The 26,888-nt window shown below is 41.6% G+C and overlaps 1 protein-coding gene across 2 annotated transcripts in view; it reads right to left on the reverse strand.

The window, feature by feature from the left end:
- LOC136881254 (uncharacterized) overlaps positions 1-26,888 on the reverse strand; it is a 215,538-nt gene that overhangs the window by 84,712 nt on the left and 103,938 nt on the right. The window contains exons 1-2 of one of the 2 annotated variants that reach the window (XM_067154016.2): positions 22,348-22,410; positions 4,526-4,577 (exon numbers count right to left, since the gene is read on the reverse strand). In XM_067154016.2, coding sequence (XP_067010117.2) covers positions 4,526-4,577; positions 22,348-22,392 — 97 coding nt within the window. In that variant the 5' untranslated portion in view covers positions 22,393-22,410. Of the gene's footprint in view, positions 1-4,525; positions 4,578-22,347; positions 22,411-26,888 lie in introns of those variants that run through there. The other variant, XM_067154026.2, reaches the window with a different exon arrangement.

Consider the following 26,888-nt stretch of genomic DNA (forward strand, 5'->3'; position numbering starts at 1 on the left):
GGACAACATAATGTGCAAGTAGTAAGGCGTGCTACTTAGGCGATCTCGAGAAAATTCGCGTCGAATATGTACCGATGCGTTGCGATCATAAGCTCAAGATGGCGGTGGTCGAGTGGTTAGCGTTCAAGCTCCGTAATCGCAGGATCGCTGGATTGAGTCATGTTCATGGTCACATGCTATCATATATGCTACAATTCAAAGGTAATGAAAATAATACGTGTATTTGCATGATCTTTTATTGAATGTTCAATGTTATTTGGCTGCTTATTTTATCTTTCTTAATCCATCTTCCTTCCAGGGTTGGTTTTTCCCTCGGACTCAGCGAGGAACCACAGCTCTACCGCTCAAAGTCAGTGTCCTGGAGCGTGAGACTTTTGGTTGGAAGATACAACTGGGGAGGAGGAGCAGTACCTCGGCCAGACGGCGTCAACTGCTATGCTGAACAGGGTCCTTGTGGGGGGGGGGGAGGTAAGATCGGAAGGAATAGACAATGAAGAGGGAAGAAAACGGTCGTGGCCTCGAGTTAGGTACCAACCCGGCATTTGCCTGGAGAAGAAGTGGGGAAACCACGGAAAACCACTTCGAGGATGGCTGAAGTGGAAATCGAACCCCCTCTACTCAGTTGATCTCCGAGGCTGAGTGGAACCCATTCCAGCCCCCGTACTACTTTTCAAATTTCGTGGCAGAGCCGGAAATCGAACCTAGACATCAGGGGTGGCAGCTAATCACACTAACCACTACACCACAGAGGATCTTTACCCTCGAGGGTTGTTTTTTCCCTCAGACTCCGCGAGAGATCCCACCTCGACCGCTTCAAGGGCAGTGTCCTGGAGCGTGAAACTTTGGATCGGGAAATACAAACGGGAAAGAGGACCAGTACCTCACCCAGGCTCCTGACCTGCTATGCTGAACAGGGGCTTTGGTTGGTGGTGGGGAGATTGGAAGGGATAGACAAGGAAGAGAGAAGGAAGCGGCTGTGGCCTTAAGTTAGGTACCATCTCGGCATTTGTCTGGAGGAGAAGTGGGAAACCATGTAAAACCACTTCGAGGATGGCTTAGGAGTGAATCGAACCACTCTCCACTCAGTTTACCTCCCGAGGCTGAGTGGACCCCGTTCCAGCCCTCGTACCACATTTCAAATTTCGTGGCAGAGACGGGAATCGAACGCGGTCCTCCAGGGGTGGCAGCTAATCACACTAAGTACACCACACAGGCGGACACTAATTTTTATCATTACAAACATATATTATTTATAATTATCGACAAGTGAACGATCAAATGGATACAGCCGATTGCAGAAACGGATTTTGGACGATGCCTACGGTTAAACAATGCCTAAGTATGGTTGCCGCATTGCAGAGACGTTATTTATCACTTAGACACTGTCTAAAACCGATGTTCAACCGGTCATGTTTAAACACTGACGAGAACACTGTTTAACCTCTGAGATGAGTGAATCACAATCAGAGGTTATGTACCATGAAAAATGTAATTTGTATTATCATGTTGAGACGATTCTGGGAAGAAAGGTTAGTCCGACGGCCACTCTGTGGTTCGCCCGCTGCGAAATCGCAGCAATGCATTTGAAATTTACGGGGAGGTTGAGCTTAAAATAAGTTTTCGCTTTTCTTGAGACTGACAAAGGGACAGTCCGGTAACTGTCAACTTGAATACAATTCTTGGCAACCGATATATTTTATTATACATGGCGTAATTTCCATGGAATTATAGGTCACTTCGACTACATACATGTCAGAATTACTTGTCCCAATCGTCCGAGGGCTGTCACATACATCTACCGAGAGCGATTCACTTACATTTACTGCCAAGTAGGTACACATAATATTGAAAACTAAAAAGTAGGTTGGATGTGGTTTATACACATGTGTCGTCGCGCTAATCCAGATAAATTTTCGGCAAGTATGAGATAGGAAAATGCAAGTGGTAGTGATGGTGGTGATTATTGTTTAAAGAGGAGGACTGGGGAAGAAGAGCCGTGGCCATAATAACAGCCCTAGTATTTGCCTGGTGAAAAATAGGGAAACTACGGAAAACAATCTTCCGGACTCCCGATGATGCGTTTCGAACCTACGATCTCCAGAATGCGAGCTACATCTATATGGCCCATACAACACATTCGGTTACACTTTGCTATCGTTTCATCTTCCCTTCGTCGAGACTATTTACGAGTAGATTACGCTCGCCGTAACAACGCTATAATGAAAGCTACACTTCTCCATACGGTGTCGCTTTAGTGTCGATAATATTATGAGATTTAATTTCCACCGAAAGCGATATTCTTATCTGTGTCCAAGTCATGCTCATACTTAGCCATATTTCTGTAATGTGTAGGAAGACAAACAACTGACTTCCTTTCGGCGCGCGCACCGACGAATTTCATTGGTTGCGACAAGCAAAGAGTTGCATGAATGATACTTCTATCTCCATTTTCAAACCAATATTGAAACTTTAAACGATGTCTAGTTAAACACTGTCTGAACATTGTTTATGCAATGGAAGATCGTGCTCGATTTAGACGTTGTTTAGGTAGACATTGTCTAAGGATTAAAACTAGTCATCGTTTCTGCAATCGGCCCATAAAGTTTTCCTGACAATGTATGCCTGTCGTGATTTGCGAAATCCCTCATACCTGACGGTGAAATCGGGTAGGGTGCCCGAAATTGCAATATTGTATATGTAATGAAAGAATATGACCAGTGTTGAATAAAAGCGATGAGCGGGACTCGATCCAGCGATCACGGAGCTTGAACGCTAACCACTCGATCGACGCGATCTCGTGGTCGTGATCGCAACAGACCGGTAGATATTCGACGCGAAACTTTCTCTTGCGATTTTCTCGAGAACGCCTAAGTAGTACGCCTTACTACTTGCACATTATGTTGTCCTAACGGACTACTAAAAGTGTACAAAGTTTGAAGAAAATCCATGATCTGAATGTTGTGGGCTCCCCTTGATGTGTCGTGCGCTACACTGTGCTCTGGTCCTCCGCGAGACGCGAGTAGGCCTACTGGGCTGGGATGTTCCGAGCTGTCAGTGGAGAGATGGCGTGGGAGGACATCAGTAGACGAATAAGTTTGAGTGGTATCTTTAAAAGTAGGAAAGATCACAATATGAAGATAAAGTTGGAATTGAAGAGGACAAATTGGGGCAAATATTCGTTTATAGGAAGGGAGTTAGGAATTGGAATAACTTAACAAGGGAAATGTTCAATAATTTTCCAATTTCTTTGCGACCATTTAAGAAAAGGCTAGGAAAACAACAGATAGAGAATCTGCCACCTGGGCAACTGCCCTAAATGCAGATCAGTAGTGATTGATTGATAGTGATTGATTGGCGGAGGAGATTGGTGCTGGGCTCTACCGCTACAACCGGATTACTCATCGGTAATACTCGCTCCGCTCCCAGCTCACTATTATTGTAAATGCATTTGCAAGAGTAAATTACCGTATATAGAAATATTAACTCTACATTATTCATTCCACCTGAATCTATTGCAAACTGAATTTCAGCAGATCAAAATCTTTTATTCACAGCGTGACAAATAATGCGGCAATCTTAATACGGCTGCAGCATTTGAATGACATCCGTATGAAGACGCGTGCATGTGTGGAACTAGTAGTGAAACCTAAATTGTAATTCCACCCAAGATCATCGTTACAACAATGCCACATTAACGCACTTGAAGTTTCCGCCAGTAAATTCAATCGGAGGACTATCGGAGGTCTCCGGAGAAAGAGCGAAAAGAACTGTTCAGCTCCACTCCTACCGATCCCAGCACTAGTTACACAGTATGTTTTGAGACCCACTTTAAGAGCACCGCCACGTTCTCGGACTGTTGAATGACAGACAGCTACTTGTGTCCCACGCTGAGTGATGTATTGTGTGTGCCACAGTCCCAAGCACAGAGATTATATTACTGAAGAAATGGAGGGTGAACTGTACGTAATATCAACAGATTTTGTTACAGTGAAAGAGAGAAATTAGAGGAGATAAAACGATTGTGGATTTTTAAAATATACTCAGATATAAAACGTCAATCTTTATAGGCCTAATAATGTGGTTAAACGTTTGAGCGGTGGGGGTCAAACCCCATTAATCCCCCCCCCCCCCCAATCTTCCGTACGCCTTTAATGTGTGTACTAATTAATCGCTGTAGTTCCAGTCAGCGCACAAAACACAGCCACGTGAACTTTATTCTTGCTTTCTTTCCAAGTTTCTTCTCCTTCCCTTTCTTTCTGTTAATAGATCTCTGTGTGTGCTTTGACCTACCTCTTCATTCTCGCGCTTATTTTTAATAGTACTCCACTTTTCATACAGCCATTCCAGGTCATTGTCTCATTTTTGTGGTAGTGCGTCAATCGAGTACTTAGAGGGTGTATTTGACAGTATATGTGACAAATAGTCTCTAAGACTAATCAAACCATCCTGCAAATTATCTGTTATTCATTTTCCTGAAGGCTTCAATTCTATCCAAGACTGACTTCGATATATTGCATATTCTTACCTTCCCTCGTGAAGTCAAATTCTTGTGTGATTGCGCCTTCGATGAAGAACCACTGGAACAAAAGGAAATGTTAACACATATAACAATAATAATAATAATAATAATAATAATAATAATAATAATAATACAGTGAGTTTCTGTCACCGGTTGGTTGGCGGGCGTGCGGTGCCCACGTGAGATTTTTATGTGCTAGTAAACTTCCGATACCAGGTTGACGTATCTGAGCACCACCGGACTGAGCCGGAATCGAACCTGCAAACTTGAGCACAAAAGGTCAGCGCTCTATCATCTAAGCTATTCAGCTCGGTAAATTACAATGATAGGGACGATTAATATCCTTTGTTTAGCTATGAAATGCTTATGACAATTCTGAAACTGAACAAAAATTCATGGAGGGTAATGCTGAAATTTAAGCTCTGGTTTTTTCAAACAACACTGCTGTACACAGTGCACAGCCTATGAAATAAAGAAATCGCTGCTGCTACTGAATTGTTAAATACTGATAGACTTTGGCGAGAAACGAGAGATACTGAAATTGAGGAACAATAAGAAGACCAGGCTATCAATTGTCGGATTAATTTATACAGGGCGGTCGGAAATAACTGGAACCGTGCATATGAGCGCTAGAGGGTTGGTCATACTGATAAATAATTGGAAAAATAATTAGATATCTCTCGCCGTTGCCATTTTATCAGCTGCTGAAGTTAGCGAGGCGGTATTGCTAAATCTGTACGTGGCTTTTGACCGGCTCGAGAGCGCCAATAGAAGAAATAAACTCCTCCAGGGGAGGACTTCAACAACGGCCTCCTTGCTAACAGGTTCGGCCCAAAGCAAGCACGCTAGCGTGGCATTGGCTGAAACCCAGCGTGTGTAAGTGTTTGATGCTCATTCTTCGGCGTGGCTCTCAGCCCGATCAAGCCACCTGCAGATTTAGGAGCATCGCCTCGTACAGCCCATTTGAATTCGCCCGCGAAGCGATCTGATTGGTTAACTTCAGCAGCTGATAAAATGACAGCGGCGCGAGATATCGATGCAATTTTTTCAAATTAGTTATCAGTATTACCAACGTTGTAACGCTCATGTACTCAGTTCACGTTATTTCCGACCACTCTGTATAGTATATAGAAATGTAGGCTATGTCAAACGTCTGCCTTCGATATTCCTATTTCTACATATCAAAATTTAGAAATGATTCCCCATAAGGCACCGTGAAGGAGTAAGTACCAAATCCCTTATCATGAAATTAAGATCAGATTTTATGACATCAATAAAGCAGTGTTGATTAACGGAAATGAGACCATAATATTTCTCGTATGATCAATGTACAAACAACAATCACCAGCACGAAGTCAGGCTCCATAGCTGGGTGGTCAGTGTATAGGCCTTCACTCCTCGCGGTACCGGGTTCGATTTCCGATCGGGTCGAAGGATTTTAATCCTAAACGGTTAATTTCTCCGGCTCGGGAACTGGGTGTTTTTGCTGTCTCCAACATTCCTGCAACTCACACACCGCCATCCTGTACCACATTAAAATGCAGTTTCCTACAAGTGGCAGATGCCGCCCGCCCTAGTCGGAGGGCATGCCATACGAGGGTTGCACCAACTTAACAATAGCCACACAATATTTTTAAAGAGATACCACAAAGAAAACCACAACTCGAACAAGCAAAAAGCAAACAAACCTTCACAGTCCGTGGAGGGCCTGGCGTACCTAAACGACTGCTGTCCAGGTTAGCGACAGGCACGCCAGCTTTATACTACGAGGGATGACCCGAAGCTCAATCCTGATAATGTTATTGGTCTTCGGCTGTCGCAATACGTTAAACATTGAAATGAAATTGATTTTCGCACGTGTTTCAATTTTATTTATTTATTTATTTATTTATTTATTTATTTATTTATTTATTTATTTATTTATTTATTTATTTATTTATTTATTTATTTATTTATTTATTTATTTGCAATTTGCTTTAAGTCGCACCAACACAGACAGGTCTTATGGTTGTAACCGTCCAGGCTTCTCCAGCCCTACTAATTTAATATCATTTTACGCGATATCATTTGATATCAAGTTTATCCGCCATCGGCAATTATTCGTAATAACATATTTATTCTACGTTAAGCATTTGTAAATAAAGTTTTTTCAATCGTATTGTATATATTATAACATCATTTATTATTTATTATTATATTATGAAAGATAGGAATTTATTATGTATTGGATTTGGTTAAAATGTTGAAATATAGTTGTTGTCATTTCATCTCATATTTGTATATACGGAAAAGGTTATTCTTGAGCGTGGACATTTACATGATTCATGGGTTTAACTCATGAGCCAAAGCTAGTAAACAGCGACCCGCGCGCGAGGCTTGCAAGCTGGTCAGCTACATCATCGCCACGCCTACTGGACTTGTCAAGAAAGAAGAGAAGGGGAGTTGATAGTTCGATCTATCGAATCAGATACTTCGTTGTATATGAGTTTTGAGATTGAACTGTTACCAAGAGTGGGGGGGGGGGGGGGAGCCCGGATATATAGAGATTCTCACCACGAGAACGGAACCTAACAACCTTACAACAACTTCTGCTGTGAACCTATCTACTATTAGAACATCTACTGTGAACGACGTTATTGATTTTTGAAACAGTGTGTGGTCGCTCCGCGACATAGTTATTTTTGTACAATATGTGCTCGCTTCGATACAGTACTCAGCTGCGGTAATGTTATCGGATCTACGTGAGACGAAACAAGTTTACGGCTTGTGTTATATTCAGTAAATCTTCTGGACGAAGAACTATGTTTAGTTCAAGTCCACGGAATTTGGTACAAGTCTGTACCGTATAAATAGTATAGCTCAATTGGATTGAGATTTCTACTAATATGGAAAAATTCATATCTCTGAATTTTCTCCTCATACGATCAACGCTGATCAGCTTTTACAAGTATAGGGCCAATGTCTAATTTAAAGACTAGGCAATTAGGGAGTGCTAGTCCAGATAGCCCGTACCATATCAGAGAAGGAAGGAAGGATGTCCATAGAGCAAATTCTACATCGAGAAGAAGAGAACGAGTAACCACGGAAACCAGATGACTTCAACGGAAGCTGCAATTGGTGGGCTTCAATTAGATAAAGCAAGCAATTAGTAAATTCAGTAAAGTAAATTCTAAATTCCTCCACGCTTTAAGGAACTTTTCCGATTCATCTCATTTTTTTTGTATAATAAATTCATTTGTATTTTATATTGCGTTAATTTTCTTTCTTAAGCGATATTTAATGGTTATTTAAAATCCTACCCCCGTGATTTAAGTATAAGTCTCTATGCTAGTAAATATAAATTTTGGTTTACAGTTTTGTTTAAAACTGTAACCCTGGCGCCCAAACATCACATAGAGAAATGGGAAACCATGGAATGTTAATTGTTTCTATTTGCGTGGCAATTTGCGGGCAAGCCACATATAGTTTATTTGATATTCATGTGTCCCAAGGTAATAACTTTTATCTCCCAAAGTGTCTTGATGAGGAGAGCGAACAGTTACATGGTGACTACGGGATAGGAAAGGGCTAGAGGTGGGAAGGAAGCGGCCGTGGCCTTAATTAAGGCTCAGACCCAGCATTTGCCTGGTGTGAAAATGGGAAACCACGGAAAACCATCTTCAGGACTGCCGACAATGGAGTTCGAAACTACTATCTTCCGAATGCAAGCTCACAGCTGCGCGGTCCTAACCGCACGGCCAACTCGCCCGGTTTTCACTTTATAAACATACGGATGGAGTATTCTCAAATCTTGGAATACGACCTTGAAAGGCCTGGAATTTCCTAATACTGCTGTATTTCGGGAAGAGAACAAGAATCGACCAAGGGAAATCAGATGGGGAAACCTGTCCCTATGAAATAGAACAATACAGTCTTAGCTCGGGAGTCAGTCGCCGCCCAACATATTTATCGGTCTTATCTAAATTATATAACAATTACCGTTTACACACTATTTAACTGTCGAAGACAGGAGTATTGCTATATTCAATGGAGATGTAACCTACATTCCATTAGAGCTCCTTGTGTTAAATGACAACGAACGAGACTGCTTACGTCACACTATTACGCACATCCGCTCATTCCCGTGTGGGTGGCTTACGGGGCTTCCGTAGGTTGGATACGAGAGACCGCCTCGCCGATCTTCTTTTAAAAAGTTCAAGAGTAGCCAATGGCCGACAGTAACATTGCTGATGAACTTCCACAAAGATACCTGATGTCTTCCAAAAATATCCTTTCTAAACAAAACTTCAATTGCAATTAGAACCACCGCAATTTAAACCTAATGGTTTTTTAGCCTCGCCCACAAGTGCTTGCCAAGTTCTTTTCTCCCACGTTTATACAACATCTTCACTGATGTCCTGAAGATCCCGACCTAGTTCATCACTTGGTCGGGGTTGTCTGGTGTCTTCTTTCTCTTCAACTAGCTGTCCAATTAGAGCGTCACGAATTACAGTAGCTTATCATTACGTAGGATATCCCCAGATCTACTCAAATGTCTGCTTCGGATTAAAGCTGTTATGTCAGGTTTATTATAGGTAGTTCTTTGTCTTGATTGCCGTAGAGTCTGCAGACGTTATTTATTGCCATCGTCATCACTATCATCAATCCCTGCGCTCATTACTGACAAGGGGAGGGTGTGACATATGCCTCACCGCTTTTGATAACATTTTGCGGGGACGTTCTATATTGAGACACGTGTTTAGGCGTTTTGCTAGACACTCATTTTTTAAAAAAAAAAGTCGAGGTCAGCTGATAAGAAACGTATAGTAGCCTTTGAAATATGGTGCTACAGGAAAATACTGAAAATTCCATGGATGTACAAAATCATTAATGAAGAAACGTTGAAAAAGATTGGAGAGAAGCCAGGTTTATGGATTGTGCTTACTCACCAAAGATACAATTGGATTGAACATATCTTGAGGCATGAAAGTCTTCTGCACATAATAATGTAGGGCAGAGTGGAAGGAAAGAACTGTAGAGGTAGACCACGTCTAGGATATATAAAACAAATTCACAACAAGGGTTGTGATAATTACTTGGACTTGAAGAGATTAGCTACAGACCGGAGTTCATGGAAAGCCGCTACAAACCAATCTTCGGATTGAACACCACAGAAGAGATTTTTTATTTCCTAAGTCACCTTAAAAGTCGAATAAGTTGTTCCTTCTGTATTGTTACTTTGATACTTTTATACTCGATCTTCTTATTTCTAAGTCTCAAGATATAATAATAATAATAATAATAATAATAATAATAATAATAATAATAATAATAATAATAATAATAATAATAATAATAATTACCCGGTTCCATGATGTAGGGGTAGCATGCATATATCTTACCTAGAGGACGCGGGTTCGATTTTAGGCCATTCTAAGGATTTTAATTCTGAACTGAGTGCTGAATTCATCCTCGTGGGGCCACCTGAGAGAGGTAGCTTATAACTTTAAAATGAACGTTTTCAACAATAAAGTGATGATACAATGCAAGACAAGGAATTCGAAAAAGGGGTGAGTGAGTCATTTCGAGCAATGAAAATAAATCTGTCCTGCCAGGAAGGTAGTAAAGTGAGCTTGTACAACGTGTTCACAGTTGAGAATGATGCGAAGTCGTGACCAAACTATATCAATATGGATCTAAATTCACCCAGATTCTGTTAATTATCATAAAACGTACCAGTAAATCTTTAGACATAAAGCTGTCGTATTTGAGCACTTTCAAACACTGGCGTAGCCAAGGGGGGTCAGAGGGGCCGGGCCCCCCAAATATTTCCTGAAATTAGAGCGAAGATCAGCCGTATTTTTACGTGCGGTACGAGCAACTTAAAAACTTACTCCGAAATTTTAAATTAACGTAGCGGCGAAGAATCTACTAGCAAGGCTCAATAGGGCCATACATAATTCTCCATATTTCAGTGGCGGCTCGTGCTGAATAACGTTGGTGGTTCTGCTCTGTGACGCACAGTCCAATGCAGTAAGTGTAATAGACAAATCTAAATTCGTATTGTATACGGAAAGTGTCAGCTGAGCTCGTGTGAATCCGTCCTCCAACTCCGCGGAAACGCTTCACTCCATGTCCTATCAGTGTGAAGTTCTCGAAAATGTACCGAAATAATACAGGTAGACGTTCATCTCAATTTGTAAGACACCGATTTCGAGGGACATCGACAATATAAATAACTGACTTGTACAAAAAACAACAATTAAAAAGTTACAAAAAATAATGCCCCACTTCTACTTATCGAAAAAAATGTTGACCTATCGGCACATATTTACAAAGGTTCCGAGACCTGCATACATCTTTGGCAACTGGCTTTCTTAATGGAGGGGGAACATCATCTGATGGTACTTGTGTTTCTGTTTTCAATTTCATGACTACCTAAGTCGGAAGAATTCACTACCGTTACGGAGAAACATAGTCATTATTACTGTATATACTTGTAGGCCTAAGAACTCGTTCATTCGCTTCGTACGGGAGAATGTTTTCGGCCGTTGGATAGAATTTTGCTGAAGTCCTGGTCATTTACACCAAAGACAGAAAAATATACATACCGGTAGCCCCAATCATAAGGTACGTTGTTTGAAGACTTAACATGGGCAGTAAATTGAATTGTCCTACTTAATCACAACCATCCTCTTTTATCACGCACTTGTCCTGTATTTAAGCTATTTGGGCTTTCTTTCTATTGAACAGAAGCATCACAACTATACTGTAGTATCTGAGAATGTTGACATATAAGAATTTTAAACCATATCAATATCCACACAGTTTTATAAGTTCTCTGTTTACACTGATGAGTACAATGGAGGGAGTTTTTCCCAAACAGCTGAGATTACAACATGCTCGTTCGCTACAGCGATTCTCTCACGGACGGTGGCGCTGTCTAGTGTATTATTTACTAACTTTATGGTCACGGGAATAGGTCAGACGTACTGCAAGGCGTGCAGTTCATACAGAACCTTATGGGCGACCCTTAGCCACCTATCGGAAGAAAGCTGTAGTTAAGTGTGCTCTCCTAATATTCTGTCGTTCACAGTTCTAAACAGGGTTGCCAGATCACCAGCAGCTGTATGGGTATCGAACTTTGGCTCGATATAAACACTCAATATGAAGGATGGGATGGCTAATCGCTATATATTATTGTATATCTTTCATTGTGGTGGTTCTGCAGCTCTGCAGATCGTATTATGGAGCCGCGCCTGCCATATTTGTAGGCTGCTTGAATGAAAGGAAAACACTTAGGATTGTGATGCGCGGGGATAGTTCCCTGTAGAGGCCTCAATGTTGGAAATGTAACCGTGTGTTGACAAATGTCAAGACATGAGGAAAGGGCCAATTAGCAAAGGATTACTCAGTAGGGGGCCGAAATGTGACCACCGAGATAGCGGGGGCTACGTCCAGAAACAGTTGCAAGCTTGCAACATTGTGTCAGATTTTGGACATCGGTTCACGGAAACAACAATGTCCCAGGGATCCTCGGGTTGTACCTTGGTTGAGAGATGTGCTGTATTTAAGTTGCAACGTTGGGAAGACTGTGTCAGGATTGGTGAGCTGCACGTTAGTTCCTCATTTTGTGCCATATAAGTAAGTTTTTTGAAGAGGGACCGTTTTGTCACTGTACATCCTCGGTAAGTTATGAAATATTTTTTTTAAAAATTCTAACAGTAACAATACTAAGTTAGATAGGTAGGCCTATATATTTTGCCAAATGCCCAGTTACTGATTGGAACCTCAATTGGCACCATCAAATGTGCGGGTAACTATTCTGTACTTGGCGGGCGTGATAACTCTGTTCCAATGGTTCTATCTTCTCATCAGGACGGCCCAGGCTTGAATCGCACTCGTGTATGAAACATTTTTAAAATGGAAAGTCACGTTTTATTGATATGGATTCTACTTAAAACACTAAGTCCCGTCCCTTACCTTTCTTTATACTTTTGAGCCATAACCGCATCATTTGTGGTGGTGTATTTAGAGTATCCAACCATTCTTCGGGCTTACCTTGTACCTTAAATGGTGAGTGGATGCAGTGGCGTATTTTACAATGCTTAGTAAAGCTAAAGGTTCCACCTATTCAATACGTTATAATACTAAATGCAGTGGCGTACCCACAAAATAATTTCAGTCCAGGCCAGTAGCATGGATACAACTTTTCCTTGGAAGGGGTTGTGAAAAGATTTTTAAATTTTTATTTAGAATTTGCTTTACGTCACACCGTAGGTCTTATTGCGACGATGGGAAAGGAAAGGGCTAAGAGTGGGAAGAAAGCAGCCGTGGCCTTAATTAGGTACAGCTCCTGTTGTGAAAATGGGAAACCACGGAAACCATCTTTAGGGCTGCCGACAGTGGGGTTTGAACCCACTATCTCCCGGATGCAAGCACACAGCTGTGCGCCCCTAACCGCACGACCAACTCGCCCAGTGAATATGAAAAGAAAGCCGGTCCTACCGAGTGCGGTGACGGATCTTCGGTAGTTATTGATGGTTTTGATTGTTACCATGTACAATCATAGCTTTTGTGCTCTTAACATAAACCGGCTGCATTATTGAATCTGTTCGTAAAATTGATAATTTCGTTCTTCTTTTGAGAGGAAGTAGAATCTTAATTTATTTGTCTTCTTAAAAAAGGAACCACTTTGGTACTACACCCCATGAAGGTGACTACCTTCCAGGTCGTAGATATTTCGATTACGGGAGACTGAAAGCCAACTCTACTGCACCCAAAAACAAGAATGTATCTTCCCCATCCCATTCCTTTCTTAACTCTGTCAGTGCCGGAAATCGAATGCAGGATGCCTTAAGTCAAATTCTAAAATAAGGAGACCTAAAAGTAACCAGCCGGCCCCGCGATGTAGGGGTAGCGTGCCTGCCTCTTACTGCAGGCCCCTAGTTCGATTCCTGGACAGGTCAGCGATTTTTACCTGGATCTGAGAGCTGGTTCGAGGTATACTCAGCCCACGTGATTATAATTGAGGAGCTATCTGACGGTAAGATGGCGGCCCCGGTCTAGAAAGCCAAGAATAACGGCGGAGAGGATTCGTCGCGCTAACCACACGATACCTCGTAATCTGCAGGCCTCCGGGCTGAACACCGGTCGCTTGGTAGGCGGTGGCCCTTCGGGGCTGTTACGCCATGGAGTCTGGTGTGGAAAAGTGAACAGAGAAGGAAGCGACACCCCTGCAAGGCACTTTAACTTCCAGCTAGTTCTTCTGTCCGGCCTCGTGCATTTCGGACAAATGGAAAACGTACGTCCTTAATAAGTGTTCCTCATAAAACCTTTGTAAAAATACTGACTGCATCTATTTATAACAATAATCACAAACGCCTCCTTTTCATGTGGCTCAGTTGGTTGAGTCGCTGTCCTTCTGAGTCCGACTTTGCAGGTTCAAATCCCGGCTTGGGTCGGTGCCCCTTAAAACGGTGTTGGAATGGCAACAGCTCCGTGTCGTTGGTTTCTGGCACGTTGATAAAAATTATAGATACAAATATTAGCGTCACAAAACTGTAACTTTATACTACGGTACTATATTCTGTATCCCAGGTTTGCTTTACGTCGCACCGACACAGATAGATCTTATGGCGACAGTGGGATAGGAAAGGCCTAGAAGTGGGAAGGAAGCGGCCGTGGCCCTAATTCGCTACAGCCCCAGCATTTTCTTGGTGTGAAAATAGGAAACCACGGGAAACCATTTTCAGAGCTGCCGGCAGTGGGGTTCGAATCCTCTATCTCCCGGATGCAAGCTCACAGCTGCGTGGCTCTAACCGCGAGGGAAACTAACAGAACAAGGTAAACCCTACCTAGCATATGTTGTGACGTGTATTTTTCTTTACCAACTAACAAAATACGTATACCCATACGCTTTACATTCTATATTTATTTATTTATTTATTTATTTATTTATTTATTTATTCATTTATTTATTTATAGAAAGACCTGCACCTGGTGAGCCGAAACCGTTCTGGGATATCCCGGCACTAAAAGCCATATGAAATTTCATTTCATTTCATAACTTAAATACACGTTGTAAATTCATTCTTTCTATTCCACTACAACGCGCAAATAAAGGACGTCACAAACACCCAGTTCCCAGGACTGGGATAGTATTCGTTACAATTAAAAAACCCGGCCCAGCTGAGAATCGAAGCCGGAGCCACCGGGCAACAGGCGGGCGCGCGTTGGCCCCAACACCGCGGGGACGTACGAGAGTTGCTTTAGTCTATCATGTATATTACACTACAAAGGTAATATAATGAAAAAGGTCTATTCTATTTGCATGGACTTTTATCGGAAATATATATATTATTAAACGTTAACGATAAATGCGAATGTATATATTTCATATATTCGCCTTCTTCATACTTATAAAGCAGTATTTACTACGTCGTTGTCCGCCCCTGTTGTGTAGTGGGTAGCGTGATTAGCTGCCACTCCCGAAGGCCCGGGTTCGATTCCCGGCTCTGCCACGAAATTTGAAAAGTGGTACGAGAGGTGAACTGAGTAGAGGTGGGTTCGATTCCCACCTCAGCCATCCTCGAAGTGGTTTTCCGTGGTTTCCCACTTCTCCTCCAGGCGAATTCCGGGATGGTACCTAACTTAAGGCCACGGCCGCTTCCTTCCCTCTCCCTTGCCTATCCCTTCCACTCTTCCCATCCCTCCACCAGGCCCCTGTTCAGCATAGCAGGTGAGGCCGCCTGGGCGAGGTACTGGTCATACTCCCCAGTTGTATCCCCCGACCAAGAGTCTGAAGCTCCAGGACACTGCCCTTGAGGCGGTAGAGGTGGGATCCCTCACTAAGTCCGAGGGAAAAACTGAACCTGGAGGGTAAACAGATGATGATGATGATGATGATGATGATTTACTACGTCGCTACCACATCCGACCGCAGTCTCCACAGCGGTACTTTTTAAGAACTCCCCTTTTATTAATATGTCTGAAACATCCGTTGCGCTCCACTGCTGGAAGTGCAAGCGAGCACACATTCAGTACTGTTGCTCCGTCCTCCGCTCGCCCTCCGAAACCACCGATTGGTTTCCAAGCAACAGTTGACTACCGGAGAATACCGGAGGGAGCGCTGCACTCGCACTACCGATTGCAATCATAGGAGCAACAGCTCCGTTCCCAGCTCTACCACACCCTTCACCAAGGTACAGACGGAGATGTGGCCTTGCACGGGGGGTGCATTCCAGACGAGTATACAGCCAGGACTTCGCGCGGCTCGTTTGAACTGAAAGTCAAGTACGAGTATATTACGGATAGATGAGCTTAGCAAAGGCTTCGAGATTGACAAAGTTGTGAAAATTAAGTGGTTAAGTACAATGTGATATAAACTGGAGGTTCATTGCTCCATTGCGCTATACCAGAAACCGCCACTGGTTTAGTTTGTTAGTTTCGTAGTGTGTAGCCAAATACTAAACGAATTTTAATTGTATTATCACACCGTACTTCTGTTTAATTTTAGTGCATGCGTAAAATTGTTGCTTTGATGAAAGTTTTATTGTATGGTATTGAATCAATAGTCCGCCTCTGTGGTGTAGTGGTTAGCGTGATTAGCTGCCACCCCCGGAGGCCCGGGTTCGATTCCCGGCTCTGCCACGAAATTTGAAAAGTGGTACGAGGGCTGGAACGGGGTCCACTCAGCCTCGGGAGGTCAACTGAGTAGAGTTTTGTTCGATTCCCACCTCAGCCATCCTCGAAGTGGTTTTCCGTGGTTTCCCACTTCTCCTGCAGGCGAATGCCGGGATGGTACCTAACTTCAGGCCACGGCCGCTTCCTTCCCTCGTCCTTGACTAACCCCTCCAATCTTCCCATCCCTCCACAAGGCCCCCTGTTCAGCATAGCAGGTGAGGCCGCGTGGGCGAGGTACTGGTCATACTCCCCAGTTGTATCCCCGATCAAGAGTCTGAAGCTCCAGGACACTGCCCTTGAGGCGGTAGAGGTGGGATCCCTCGCTAAGTCCGAGGGAAAAACCGAACCTGGAGGGTAAAGAGATGATGATGATGATGATGACTGAATCAATATCTAAAAAAAAAAAACTATTACCGCACTTAAGTTGGTAGTCTGACAACCTTTACCTCTCTGTCGAAATTAGCCTAGCTTTTTTAAAAAGTTTTTGTGTGTATACATCCACTCCCCCACGCTATACACCACAAACCCGGGTACGTTCTGTTGTTTGTACATTTCGCCCCCCTCCCCCAACACACACGTCCAATACCCAATCGCCACTACTGTATAAATGTCTAGAGTTATGTCCCAGTATGGACCAGAGTAATAAGAATTTCAGAATCTACGTCAGCCATTTCACAAAACCAACGATAAATCCTACAAAGCAATGCACTGAACATTTTAACAACAAAGTAAAACAATAAAACACTACGATACTAATGCGTATAAGTTGTGTCTAGATACCCTCGCGTTATCTCCTCTACAGCTGCTCGAGAGCTGCCGTACGATTAAACAACCGTACAGTGTGAAAGCATGCATTGAGCTGCGTGCGTCACTGAGTCAACGGCAGCCGTCCATTCCAGTGGCAAGACACGGCTGCTACACGGCACGGCAACGGCACGGCTGCCGTGCCGTGTAAATGTGAAAGGTCTAATGCTCTTCTTCACGCCACTAAAGGAATGTCGCCGTACGGTCGAAACCGTGTAGTGTGAAAGGAGCCTTACGTGCCAGCCCTGTCATAGCCCCCTTCGGTACTTCCTGGAAGGGACTAGTGAGTCAGACCGGGCAGCTCCCAGCCGGCTTGAAGAGCATGGCCGGCCTTTCCGAGTATTGTTCTCTTCGTCTGATTTTCCCGTGCGCTATCGGGAAGGTGCAAAGAAAATGTACTGTCTCTAGCCGTGTCTCGAATATTCCAGTACTTTGTCACCAGGATATAAAAAGTAGGCTAGACGAAAACATTTAGTCAGCGTTGGAATTCAGCCGTGGAACTGGGGCGAGTGTTCCACCGGAGTCTGAATGAGAAGTTATTGTTGTTGTTGTTGTTGTTCTCGTTGTTGTGTCAGAGTGTCGATCGTCATGTTGGAGTACGGAGCGGAGTAACGTGAGTACTGCCTTGGAGTACTGTGTATGTCTACTACCGTGGACTTTAGATCGTCATGGAGTCAGCGTTTGGAATAGCTGTCGTGAGTGTAATTGGAACAGTGTTAATGGTCGTTGCTGTGAGGAGTATTGACCTGCTCGTTGGTTGCTGTTTACTTGTCAGTGTTAAGTAGTTCATTGTGTTTGACTCTGTGAATTACTGGATTTTCTCTGGAACCGAACCAAGGAATAGTCATCGCGTGTTATTGGGGTCAACAGTTCTTGTTCGTATCTGTCCACCCGTAGCTAGTGTACTGGGTGATCAGACTTGTGAGCGAAAGTAAAAGTAAGGTGAGCCTGTCAATAAGGATTATGGCCGTCTCAGATGATACCTATGAACTGCACTACCTGCTGTGTGAAGCGGACAGAGACAGGGGGGTGACACTTCATAGGGAGCGTCCGAAGCAGTTCTGAGATGGGCCAATCAATCTCCGCCAACCAATGAAAACTAAAATTCTCTTTTAGAGGGTTAATTTAGAAGGCAGAGGTTGGCATTACTCATTCAGTTGCGTGGTACAGCAAATTCAAAACACAACACCGCTATCGTTGCGCGCGAAGGGACTTTGGTCGTACGGTATGTAATAGTGCTTGTTAGACGAAAATTTGTTGAGATTCTTTCGCATTGGACGAGATTTTTGATCCAGTTTTTTGAGAGTATGGTGTGAAATTATAATTATGCGCGTTCTTAGTGTGAAGAAATAGTATGATGATCATGAACGTACTTCACATTGAACTACCTAGCTGTTGCGAGTAAACGTCTGTGTGATTGTGCTTCTTACCTGCTGTTTGAAATAAATAAATTCAAAATATAACCTGTGTGCATTATGCTGTGTTTTACTTTCATCCTTTCCTTCTCGTGTTTTCCATTCCCATACATAAAAGTCGTGGGAAGGGTTCAACGAACGAAAGAATGAGGTTATGTTAGATCGTGATTTAGGCAAGTATGGGTGTTTTGGGGTTTTATATGAATTGCATTAACATTTTCAGTAATCAATGTTGCATTTATCACTTAATAGATGTAAATTTACATTAAAATGCGAACGGTGAAACAACGATACAAGCTAGCGTTATAACAGTATTGCCAACATACAAATACGGTAATTGCAATTTACTTTTCAAGTAAAAGATACGAGAGAAGCTTTAGATACAACTTTCCTACCGAAATACAATCATTATCTCTATCATAATTAAAATTTTAACAAAGTAACAACTATCATCATCGTGTTTACTACGAGGTACTATCGTGGGATTTATTTCCTTATGTTGGCAGAGAGAAAGTGGCCACTGTAGCTTCCATGACCTGTTTTCTCAGTCAACTTTATTATACAGGAGTGACGGATCTATTTCTCTTATATGATCCTTGGACAGAGACTTGCGAAACAGACAGCGATTAGTGAGTGTGGTCATTTGGTTACGTCTCAAAACTCATGAACCTCAAAACTCACAGGCTAAAATTAGAATAAAATAGCATCAAAACTGACGACTACCAACTAGTAGCTAAACTAACATTCTAATGAGTCTCAAAATTCACGACTCCAGCCAGCAGATCCCTGCGATGACCGCAGGAGAGATGAGAAGCGCAGTGATTCCAGCTGCCCTTTAACCCCTGGTTGTTCGCCCCCTTTTCGAATGGAACATCCCAGGAATAAATTAACACCCTATTGTTCATGTATAGCACCGATCTGTACTCAGTTACTCTGCTTGGTGTCATCGAGTAGTGCATAACATAGAATTCATTACTTCGAAAAAGGGTAAACTATTAATGTAAAACGGTTCTAGGCAAGGTTAATAAGTTTAATAAGTAGAGAAAAAAAAGTCGGGCGAAACAGTATCATGAAAGAATATCATCCGCGTGTGCCGGTAAAGTTATAATTGCCAAGCGTCAATAGCGTTTTAAGTGAAAGAGCCCACCAATGTGTACCTAATGTCCATGGGTTTCTCAGCCTCATCTCGCGTATACTTTGCGCGAGGCGACGCGCTACTCTTCATGAGAGTAGTGCCAATTACAAGAGGGCAATTAGATCCGGCTGGCACTACCACTGCACCTTTTCACATTTCCAAATATCTACAGTCGTTCTGTGGGAAGGTTGGGCATTTATACATTCAAAGAAGAGAAGGAAGAGCTGGCCCGACTCGTAAGTTTTGAGACTGGCCCAGGTAAACCAAACCTCTTCTCGGAATTTGTGAATTTGGATACTCGTGAGTTTTAAGATTCGTGAGTTCTGAGACGACACGGGTCATTCATGGTTGAATAGAATTGTTTGTGTACGTATTGGGTCACTCTGAATGAGCGATAAAACAGACGGTATTTTACTAAACCATACTCCACGTCCCCCAGTTACGATCCGTTCGGGTCTGGTGTGTGAGCGGGACTCGCTGTACTCCCCGCCATGGCGGTTCCAGTGGGAGCAGAAGAGGTTTTTGTTCACCCCTTGGTGTTATTCGATATGAGTAGGCTATGCGCCTATACCGGGCTTCATTCTCTCCCTGCTTCATTACCATCATCATGGCATACTACACAACACATAACATCACACTGGACACAGAAACACACTCGCGCAATGATCTTAGCCTCTGAGGCGCGCGCACGCTGAAATCATTCACTCAAAATAAATTTCGAACTTCCAGGTGATGATCGAACCAGGCTTCTTATCTGGATGGTCAACGTAGCAGTCTTCAGTTCAGAGGGCCTCAGATTTGATTCCCTGGCCAGGGATTTTAGCAGCGTCTGATTAATTTTAATTCTTCTCGCTGGGGGACTGGATCTTTGTAATAATAATAATAATAATAATAATAATAATAATAATAATGTTATTGATTTTATTGATTTTACGTCCCACTAACTACATTTTGACGACTTTCGAAGACACCGGGGTACCTTAATTTCGTCCCGCATGGTTTTCTTACGAGCCAGTAAATCTACCGACACGAGGCTGACGTATTTGAGAACCTTCAAATACCACCGGACTGAGCCAGGATTGAACCTGCCACGTTGGGGTCAGAAGGCCATCGCCTCATCCGTCTGAGCCACTCAGCCCGGCTGGATGTTTGTATTAGTCTTTTTACACACCTATGCATTCACACACATCATATCACACTAGAAACCACCACAGAAACATGCAATAGTGAATAGATTCCTCCACATAAGGTTGGAGTCAGGAAGGGCATTCGGCCATAAAACTGGGCTTAATCGATGCATAGTGCTAAGTCTTAGTAGCTGATATGAAGAAGGTCAGGTTTTGATCGACTAAGACGTCCAAGTTATTATTTTATTTCTAACAAGAGAGTATAAAAATATTTATTTTTATAAGTTGTTTCGCATTAATTTTTGTTGAATGAATTTAAATGTCTCGTTGGTTAATATGTATAATGTATAATAATGTATAATATGTATAATGTGGCACTGGAAAGTATGGCTTCATTCCTAAGAAAAAAATCGTTGGTTAATAATAATAGCTTAGTAAATGTATCTCTTTAAGGTTGTTAATTGACTATAATAATTATCTTCACGAACTATGCTTTATTGTTAGGAAAGGGAACTTAAGATTTTGGCAATTACTTATTACTGCAGTCTCCACAGCTGTACTTTTTAAGAACTCCCCTTTTATTAATATGTCTGAAACATACAGTAATTTAATACTGTATATTATAGATCTTGACTTTGCTTATATTTACGACAAAGAAATTAAGATGTTAAAAGAAGTGTCCTTGTCATTATTATTTTACCTATAACAAAAGAGTATAAAATACTTACTTTTAGAAATTGTGTTTCTTATGAATTTTTGTTAGAGAATTTTAACATGTCTCCTTGTCTAGTACAGTAGATGTGTAATAGCTCAGTAAATTTCTCTCTTTATGACTGTTAATGGATTCATTGACTATTTTCTTCACGAACTATGCTTTAATGTTGGGAAAGGAAACTTAAGATTTAAACAAGTGCTTATTACTCCAGTCTCCAAAACTGTATTTTTAAGAACTACTCTTTCATTACCGCCTTTACCACAACCGTGGGGTCAATGTGTGAACTGCGTCGCACTTGTGGATTTGACCCTGTTTTACGGTCTGATGCCCTTCCTGACGCCAACCCTACATGGAGGGATGTTATCACTATTGCGTGTTTCTGCTGTGGTTGGTATTGTAGTGTGTTGTCTGAATATGAAGCGGAAAGTGTTGGGACAAACACAAACACCCAGTCCCCGAGCCAGAAGAATTAATCACACGGGATTAAAATCCCCGACTCGGCCGGGAATCGAATCCGGGACCCTCTGAACTGAAGGCCTCAACGCTGACCATTCAGCTAAAGAGTTGGACGTGTGAAACATACACTAATTGAATTAATAATTGTCATATACCTCTCGATTCTATTATAGATATGACAAAAAATATGTTGAAAGAATTGTCCTCGTCAAAGTGATTTGTTTATCTATATAATAATTTTCTAACTAAATAATTTTGGTAATTCTGTAGACGGAATACTTCTTCATCCATTTGTTGCATATCATCATCATCATCATCATCATCATCATCATCATCATCATCATCATCATCTCATTTACATGGGATATTTTCATATTTTCTTTTGATTTTAGTATGATATTTGTTATCAATGTAGTTTGTAAAAGTCACCTCTAATAGAAGTGTGTCTCTGTTGGTGGTAGATTTAAATAAAATAAAATAAAATAAGTAAACACTGAAAGATATTCACCTACCAGAGCGAATATGGCGAGAGCTGTGACTGAACAGAGTGACTTCATGGCTTCAGGTTAGGTAGCTGCAATCAGGAAGTCAATACTAGAGATGTGCATCACAATCACGAACTGTTATTTACTCACAGATACCAAAGAGTAGCAATCACAATATGTGATTGATGGAGCAAAATATCTGTGATTTACAATTTTTTCGTCTTGTTCGACGAATAACTGCAGTCCCTGTAGAACATGCATTAAACTGATTTAAATCATATTTGTATTAAAAACGTGCCGAATTAGGCAGACATTCTCGTAGCAACGAACTCGAGTTGCAACATTAAAAACTATTATTGTGTGACGCTGCTACTAGCGCTCGTGATAAAGTGCCACTGCCATGCAGCTGAGAGCCTACGACTGCTACCGGCCGACCAATTGCAGTCGATGTTCTGGTTTAGCTGTGATTGCTACCGTGCAGCCAATAGGAGAGGAGTTCTTATATCTGCTACACAGAGGTCCGTCTGTCACCTTATGGAGTCACAGTGCTGTGCCCAAGAGTAACTTTGCAGTCGACCTTCCCGCTTAGCTGTGATTGCTACCGTGCAGCCAATAGGAGAGGAGTTCTTATATCTGCTACACAGAGGTCCGTCTGTCACCTTATGGAGTCACAGTGCCGTGCATAAGAGTAACTTTGCAATCGACCTGCCCGCTTAGCTGTGATTGTTACCGTGAAGCCAATAGGAGAGGAGTCCTTATACCTGCTACCCAGATGTTCGCTTGTCACATCGAATCGCCACCAATATCCGATAGAGAGCACTCACAAAAAATACCTACACTTTTGTTCCTATGTTTTTACAGCTGATGAACCGTTACTTTTTAATTTGCCGAGTTATTATTAGTTAGTGTTGTGGGTAATATTGAGGTATTAAAATGGAGCTTTCAACGAAAAGGAGGAAAACAAGTGATATATGGACGTTCTATAATATCATTGACGATAACTTCGCTCGGTGTAGAATGTGTAAGAATAAATTTTCGTACAAAACTTCAACATCGAATCTGAAAAAGCACATAACCAGTAAACACCCAACCGTGGCGGCGCCCTCAGTAAGTCTGAATCAAGTAAATTTAATTTTTAGCTATATGTTCATTAATCAATGGTGTTATTATTTTTTTAAATGTACAGATGAGTCATTTGTATTGAAAATGTTACATCCCTAGTATGTGTGTTTATTGTAGGTGTCCCACCGTAAAGAAGACAGCTATGACTCGCAACAAACATCTCTTGCCCCTATTTCTTCAATAGGGAGAAGTTCAGATACTCCACCTGATGAAATTCCTACTTGCTCTTCGTCTGCAGGAGAACATTTAACTGAGATACCTTGCGCATTATCTAGTGTTCCCAGACCCATAGCACCCAGAACAACATTACGTCAGGAATCTGTATCAAAATTTGTTCCGAAGAAGTTAACCGCTAAAGAAAAAAATCATATTGATAATTCATTACTGAAATTGTTTGTTTGTGACTTACAACCATTCAGTGTGGTCGAAGACGAAGGTTTTCTAGCATATTCTCATGCACTGAATTCAAATTATCAGCCACCAAGCCGCAAAACCATTTCGAAAACATTGATTCCTGCACTATATGAAGAGTGTGTGACAAATGTCAGAAGTATTTTGAAGTCTGTTACAAAACTGTGTTTGACTACAGACTGTTGGACGTCACTAAATAATCAGAGCTTCTTAGCCATAACAGTCCACTTCGTAAATGAAAACTTCGAACTGGTGTCAGTATTGCTTGACTGTACTTTAACTGAGGGTAGCCACACTAATGTCAACCTTGCTAATAAAATAAAAGAATGTGTCAGTTCATGGGGTCTGGAAAGTGCTATTTTGCTAGCTGTTTCGGACAATGCAGCCAATATTAAAAGTGCTATAGTGAACGAACTTAGGTGGAAACATTTCGGATGTTTCGCACACACACTGAATTTGATTTTAATGGATGCCTTGAATTTAGTGATGCCAGTCGTCGAGAAGGTAAAAAGCATAGTTGCGCACTTCAAGAGAAGCACTATTGCCAACGAGAAGCTGTGCAGTTACCAGACCAAGAATGGCCCAGGACAGCCGAAAAAGTTATTGCAGCAAGTGGCGACACGTTGGAACTCTGTTTATTTTATGTTTGACAGATTTGTTGAACTTGAAGATGCCATACGTAGCACAGTTGCATTACTTGACACAGATTTACCAGTGATCACTGCAGATGAGTGGGCAACAATGAAAGAAATGTGTCGCGTTCTAAAACCATTTGAAAGTGCTACAAGGTTTATTAGTGGGGAAAACTATGCCACTGCATCAGTCGTCATTGTGTTGGTTAACTGCTTAAGTGATATGTGCCGAAAATCGCTTAGCAGTAACTTGAGCGAAAAAGTAAAAGCTGTGGTCTTGAAGATTGAAAGTGGTTTGTTAACAAGGCTGGGATCAGTTGAGAGTAGCAAAACAATATCTATCTGCACATTCCTTGATCCACGTTTTAAGACTCTGCCATTCAAAAATGCCACTGCTGCTGAAAATGCAAAAAAACATGTGATTGAAATGATTGCTGAAAAACTTAATCAGAATACTCCAACTGAAAATCAGACTACTCAAGCTGTTTCTCATGATGATCCAGATGAACTTTCTTTATGGGATTCATTCGACAAGTCTGTGGCTAAAGCTCAACCCTGCGGTACTGGAAAGTCTAGAGCTATAATTGAAGTACAGAGATATTTAGAAGATGACATTCTACCACGGCAAATGGACCCTTTGCAATGGTGGCGAGAGAGAGTGTACAACTATCCACACCTTAGTTTGGTTGCTAGAGAGTATCTGTGTGCTTTGGCTTCGTCCGTGCCATGCGAAAGGGTATTTTCCAAAGCTGGTAATGTGCTGAACGAACGTCGCACCAGGTTAAGTGACAAGAAAACTAGCATGCTTTTGTTTCTGAATGCGAATGCATCACTTAACAAGCAGGCCTAATTTGGTGACATCCCAAATTCTAACTGTAATTTAGTGTACTGTGTTAGTTACATAAGTAGGCTTAAGCTTGTTGACGTGTGGGCTTATTTTATTTTATGTTTGGATGTTGATTTAGTACATTTAACTGTAGATTAAGGAGACAAGCGTAATTAGACCTCTAGTTGTAGTTTTTAAAATAAATTCACGATTTTTTATTTGTTCTGAGAAGCCGCGTGCTTGTGATTAAACAAGTTTCAATGATTTTAATTTTTCATAACCTTAAAGTTTATTTGTTAAGGATACTTCATGAGAACTTCCAATATTTCTCTAGTTTACTTGTCAGACCGTTTGCAGTACTTTAGAAGTCTTCAAAAGTCTTGAAACTGAATCAGAACATGTTATAATCGGTTAAAGAATTGCTAAGTCTTTGACAGAATTGACAAATGAAGTATGAGTATTAGCGGTGCGCTCTACGCCGCTAAGCATGCTGGGAATATAAACAACAAAAATGGCTTCGTCTTCATAGCCGGAGAATGTTATGTGCGTAACTGCGTATTAACTGCTAAGTAGGAGGCACATCCCTGGCTGCTATATATCCAGTGGGCTCCATAGATTACCACAATAGAATTAAAAGCACGTCAGCATACGAGGAGATTGCAAGAGAAATATCTAAAGGCAGTGGGCAGGTTTTATGATTATTACCGGTACCTATAAGTAAACACTATCAGCAATGTTTGATTTATGACGATATTCTCATATATTATTGTTGTTATTATTATTATTGGATGCCTAAAATGTTCTCGTGCAGTAAGACATTAATTTCCATTCCATTGCTATCATTTTTATTCGATCCATGTGAATAAATAAAATATATCATAACATCTTCAAATGATATTATGGGAGTGGCCTAAATACATTACAAAAATTATGTTGAAGGTAACCTGTTGTTACTAACTGTTATCAAATCACAGGTAAAAATAACAGATACTGAAAAGTAGCAATCACAGTTATAACTGTGATTTAAAAATGTCCGTTATTCCCATCTCTAGTCAATACCGTATACGCACGTATTTTATACTCCTGTTTGTATAGCTCGTGTTCTTCTATTTTCAATAATGGCCTTCAAAACTGCACATTCCTCTTTTAAAAACTGTGACATTAAGGTTAACTCATGAGGGACATCCGTTTACCGGAAATGACCCGTAATATCCACGTGTTATATCACTATCTGCGGTGCGGAAAACGTATTCCACATCACTATCGAGTCTACAACCTAGTAGGAACTGTGTATCTTACAAGAATGAGCGCAAGTTAGCAAAATATTCAAGCATGGTAGAGAACAAACGTCCATATTACATTTCGATTGTTTTGAAAGAAACTAGAACAAAACTGAATGTTGTCCACAGAGCGAGCCTGCGTGGTATGTGTTAACATAACATTTTGTTCCGTGAATTGAACGCAATGTTTAAGTGTGTGTGCTCATTCGTGAACAAAAACAGGAAAGAATAACATACTTTAAATGACCATTTTTCAACTTACTTATAATTTATTGTCTGAAAATAATGTTGCTTTAG

Source organism: Anabrus simplex, chromosome 1 (assembly GCF_040414725.1).
Source record: "Anabrus simplex isolate iqAnaSimp1 chromosome 1, ASM4041472v1, whole genome shotgun sequence".
In the NCBI taxonomy this organism is placed as follows: domain Eukaryota; kingdom Metazoa; phylum Arthropoda; class Insecta; order Orthoptera; family Tettigoniidae; genus Anabrus; species Anabrus simplex.